General features: G+C 38.3%; 1 protein-coding gene across 1 annotated transcript in view; it reads left to right on the top strand.

The window, feature by feature from the left end:
- abcc3 (ATP binding cassette subfamily C member 3) overlaps positions 1-5,368 on the top strand; it is a 62,386-nt gene that overhangs the window by 17,814 nt on the left and 39,204 nt on the right. Inside the window, exon 6 of the mRNA XM_015400870.1 lies at positions 1,119-1,250. Coding sequence (XP_015256356.1) covers positions 1,119-1,250 — 132 coding nt within the window. The remainder of the gene's footprint in view (positions 1-1,118; positions 1,251-5,368) is intronic.

The raw sequence follows: 5,368 nt of genomic DNA, 5'->3' as shown, positions 1-5,368 counted from the left end.
AAATTTTTACAACTCCAGCAGCAGAGCGTTCCGCGTGTCAGATGCTCAGAAGCTCACGACGCGCTGCTCCTGCTGCTCCAAACGCGCTGCAGGACGTTTTACTGCGCCTTGATGGCGTCAACCATTGACTTTGCATGTAAAATAGCTGCTCCTGCTGCCTTTGCTGCTTTAAGTGTGAACATAGCATTAGTATCTCCAGTTATTATCAGTCATTAAGGTAAGAAAAACTTAAATCTAAAATGCAGACTGTCTCTAGCTTAACTTGGCTTTAAACACTTTGCTCTAACTGACCAATCGGAGGACAGAAAATGCTGTTCGCCCTGCTAGCTGGCCCTGAGGGGCAATTCTCAAATCTGGCTGGTTGAAGAAAATGTTCCTCACTAATATATTAAGGTAACATCAGCCAGCACTGCTGATTCTGAAGACCCTGGTCAGATTTGATTTACATAGCAATCAAATCTGCACTAACCACTAAGGCTTAAATCTGATTGGACAAAAAATATAGAAACCGCATGAATATAACAGAGGCAGCGCAGCAAAGAGAAACACTACAAAATTAAGAGAAAGGATTGTTTGGACTAAATTAATACAGTTGGAAAGAAGAAAATTAAAATTTAGGTAATGAATGTAGGTTAGTGTTTCTGATTGATATTCGCCTTATTTCAGCCTAAAGTAAAAAATGCTTGGATATAATAATATATATCTAAACCATTCATAGATACCTGTAGATGTTAAACAGTTTGATAGGTGGCGCTGTTTTTGTTTTCTCACCAGTAGTATCTGTTTTTTCTTGACTAGAAATAATTCCAAACATCCAAATTTGTCTTTTGTCAGACAGTAGTGCTGTAGCCTCTTTAAGCCAGCTGATTGGCAGTGCTCAAGAAAACTCACTTCAACAATTTCAATTGTATCTCATCAGTATGTTTCCACTTGAAGCCCAGAGGACTCTAGAAACACTTTTACACATTTTAAACCTCAACAATGGTGAATCTAGATACCGCTAGATTGCTTATTCTAGAGTCTTTCACTGGATCAGAAACTAGATTGTAAAAATGTGTATATAATAACTTGTCAAATGGAATTTCATGATAATTTCAGCTGCTGTTTCTCTTTCCCAGTTTGGCCATTAAAGGTTACAAAAGGCCTCTGGAGAGCAAAGATCTGTGGTCTCTGAACAAGCGGGACAGCTCCGAGGAGATGGTGCCTAAACTGCTGAAGGAATGGGATAAAGAGCAAGCGAAGGCAAAGAGGTACGATCATGAAAGCTAAAGGGGAACCAGTGACCAACTCTGGCTTTCTGCAATATTTAAAAAGTATTTAAGGTTTAGGCACTCCTTAAACCTTTTTATGGTTGGTGAGGCTACAACTATGTGTTTCATTGGGGTCGTTGGTGAAAGACCAAAACTAAGGACCCCAGAATTAACATATCTAGTTAGTGGATTTTTTTTTCAGCCTTTTTTCAAATTTGATCATTTTTTTCAGTTCTTTTTAAAAAAATTTTATTGCTATTACACTGTCATAAGTACAAAGCAATGAAATGAACTCTCTGTATTTAACCCATCCCCCTGGGCAGCTGTGGGCAGCCATTGTGCGGCGTTCGAGCAGTGTGGGGTCAAGGGTCTTTGCTCCGGGACCCAGAGTGGCAGACTGTGTTAGTGGGGCCTGAACTCAGAATCTCAGGATTCCAAGCTCTGTGCCCTAACCACTAGGCCACACCCCCCTACAAATGCCGTTAAAAGTCATTTAATTTGTTAACAGACTACATCTCTGTCTAATTTAATCCCTGTATGGACCATGCTGCTCTATGAAGACCTCAGAGGGTTGTTGGAGGATGTCAGTGAACCTTTTAAAGGCTTCCAGTGATGCGATTATAGTTTTTTTTTTTTCCTATTTTAACATTTAACTTTTTATTTGTATTTTTAGTTGTTTACAAACACTGTATACATGAAAACTTCACATTCATCCTAACATAACATAAAACCTTTGCTTGGGAATCATTTCTCTATTCCACCTTTATCCCATCTTGTTTATTCAGTTCTTTATTTTTTGTTGCCGTCTTTTGTCTTGAATGTTGCCCATTTCATCCACTTTTCTTCCATTTCAGTTTGCTGAAGTCTCAAACGATGTGTCAGTTTTTCCATAATGTAGATTTCTTCTATTATTCCAGTTCATGACAAGGGGGGTCAGCCTTTCCCCACTTCCTTGTAATAGCTTTCTTACTAGCTATTAACATTATATCCCAAAACCTTCTTCATAGTTTTAAGTACATTTTTCCAAAATTGAACAATTTTAGGACAGTTCCAAAATACATGAGAATGATCAGCACTGATTGATCCACAATTACGCCATCACTCCATGTTTGTTGTTTCCTTCTATTTATTCTTGACTTTAGGCGTGATGAAAAGTCATATTAGATTTTTCCCTGTGAGCTCCCTCCCTATCCGTGAATTTTTGGATGTCAATGTGATTATAGTTTAAATCCTGTAGTTATCTGATTTCTTAGTGATCATGTAAAATGCAAAACGCCATACAGTAAGTGAAATCAGAGAAAGGGCGATCTCTATCCCCCAAAACTGGCTGGGTGGATTTGGCGATGCTGGTGCTGCTGATGCAACAGTAGACAGGATGATGGAGGACGTGTGTCTATGTGAAATGATTTTTAAAAAGCTATGATGAACTAAACCTCTACTGCTTAAACCAATACTGTAGGAAAATTCAACCGCAATAACCACTGTTCAACCATAAGAGGACAGTTTTAAGACAAATATATCAGAATGAAAGAGTAAAACAAAGATTAATCAACTGCACAAGTTACATTAGAGGAACACCCCTTAGACCCATTTTTTTACCCTTCATCTGCAAATGAAAGTAGATTTTGGGGTGAGTTACACTTCAAGCAGCACATATTAGTCTTTATTCCTAACAGGTATCAAGGAAGCAATGGTATAGCAGACTGGAACACGTACACAAAGATTTCTTAAATATCTCCTTTTTGTATCTGAGCGTTAGATCTAATATAGCAGTTGTCAGAAGTTATCAGATTCATACTGAGGATGTAAACATGCTTAGCAATCTAACAGCACTGTGATGACCAAACAGGCCATTTATGTTCCAATCCATTCCTCTGAACTTCATAGATGCTCCAAGCAATTTGAGTGTAAAAAATCAGCTGTTGTTTGCTGCAAAAGCCTTAAAAGCTCAGACAGAGATCAGAAATCTATTACACTGGGCTGATCTTAATGCCTCTGACATCACAATTATGCTTTCTTTGGGTTTGCTCTGTCACATGCATTGCCAAAAACGTTAATCCATGTTAACCTTTGAAGGTTGAATTTCAAAACCTCTAGGAGTGTGAATACTTTTGCAGGGAAACATACAAATGTCAACTTAACTTAATCCTTTTTGAGGGAATAAAACTTGCTAAAGTTGAGACTCCTTGTTGGCTTCCTTGTAGACCACAGAAAGCAGAGGATGTTGTCTTAAAGGGCCGGGTTCTTTGTGACTCACGCTTGGAGGTTACCTTCCTTTTTGCACAAGTGAAACTTCAAGCATGCTTTATGTAGCCCACGCACTGTAGAGGTTTTCTCTGATGTGTCAGTCTGCTCCCAGAGCAGAGCTGATGTGATTAAAAGAGAGAAGACAGATCAAACGGGGTCATGAAATCATACCTGCAGATCATCAGATACATATTATTCTTTGTAGCAGCTCCTTCCTGTTCTCTATGTTTATCTGTTTATTTAACAAGTCATCACACGGAAACATATTTTTATCTATAACCTGTATGTTTGCCTTAGGGTTGAATTTTATCACAATTTTATTATACTTTTAAACCCCTCCCCCCTAAAAAAACAAAAACCTGCGTAACAAGTTTGCTGAACCGTGGCCTCCAGCAGCCTGTTTCCTGTTTCAATGTTGCAGCTTTCCTGTCTGTTTCATTCTGGGCTGAGATTCATTTGTAAAATGATACGGCAAAGCTGGCTGACTGCTTTCACCGAGCTGCACAAACCTGTTTATATTCAGCTATTATTAGAGTAGATTTATTAAGGTAAAAGCTTCTGTTCCGTAGAAGCTGAATCCGGTCTTATTGCTCACTGCCTGCAGTCCAATGGCAAATCCAACGCTGCAAGTTTCGCTAATCCAGGACGTAAAACAGAACATTTACTGCTGCTGTGATGCTGTTTGCCTGCTAGTAAAAGTAGTAAAATAATGCAGCTTACACCGAGGCAGTAATACTAGATGAAAGTTTTTACATGGTAGAATATTACAAAGTATTTTATTATTTATATTTTATTCAAATATTTATAGCAACTCTTGATACTCCCTGAAAGCATATTTAGAGGAGATATAGTTTTTTATGCTTTCGATTGCTTTTGTATATCTCTGCACCTTGTTCTTTTACATCAGTTCATGACTGATGGGTCCACCTTGATTTTACCATTAAAAAAAGTGTTCTTTATTGTTTATAAATTTATCATGTAGGTAGCTGCAATTATGGGGTGATTAGTTTTTTGTAGAGATTTTTTTGACAACTGACTTAAAAATTAGGTTAAAATATGTCTTGTGTCATTAAGTTTAGATATTAGTCCTGTAAAGTCAGGGTTAGCACATAGCAGAACGGTGAGGAGAATCGACGGCATTTCTTTAACTCACAATTTATGATGGGTCGCATTTGGTGTAACACTGGACATTTTATCAAACCAAAAAAGGACAAGTGATAAAAATGTGTAGTATGAAGTTTTATTTTTAAATGTAATGGCAAAAGGCTGTAGCATTAGTTCACCAGGCGAGCCATTGACGTCTCAAGGTTTGGGCCGATATTGATATCCGATGTTATTATTAATGCAACCGGTGAATATTAAATATTTGCTAATGTTGGATAAATATTTCCCTGGGGTTTTAATAGTATGACTTTATTTTCTGCTTTTACATCTCTTCTTTAGTCAAACACCCCACTGATACAAACATATAGCCCCTGGCCAACCCCCGGCGGCCCATTTCATGCAAACCAAGACTAGGATCTAGGATCATATCATGATGCAAAAAAAGAAGGGAGGTAGATGGAAACGTTGCTTACTGTAAAGAACAGGAGTGACGGCATCCTTTGTGTTGTTGTGTTGCAGCAGGAGGGACTGGTGCACTTAAAGTACACCATATTGCAGATTCGTGAGGAAAGAAAAACTGGAGGAAATGGCAAATATTTTTTGTCAAAATGTCAAGAATGCTGCAAAATTTGTCACAGAATGTGGCTGTGAACTCTGACCCATACGAAAGTTGTGGACAGAGATGCAGGAGGAGTGTTTGAGCAAAGCAGCCTACAAACTGGAACCCCCAACACCAGCTCTGTAGCATTCAGAGTTCAAAAGAGAAT

The sequence above is a fragment of the Cyprinodon variegatus genome, unplaced genomic scaffold (assembly GCF_000732505.1).
Source record: "Cyprinodon variegatus isolate N-32 unplaced genomic scaffold, C_variegatus-1.0 Scaffold1157, whole genome shotgun sequence".
In the NCBI taxonomy this organism is placed as follows: domain Eukaryota; kingdom Metazoa; phylum Chordata; class Actinopteri; order Cyprinodontiformes; family Cyprinodontidae; genus Cyprinodon; species Cyprinodon variegatus.
This window is presented reverse-complemented; position numbering and strand designations above follow the sequence as displayed.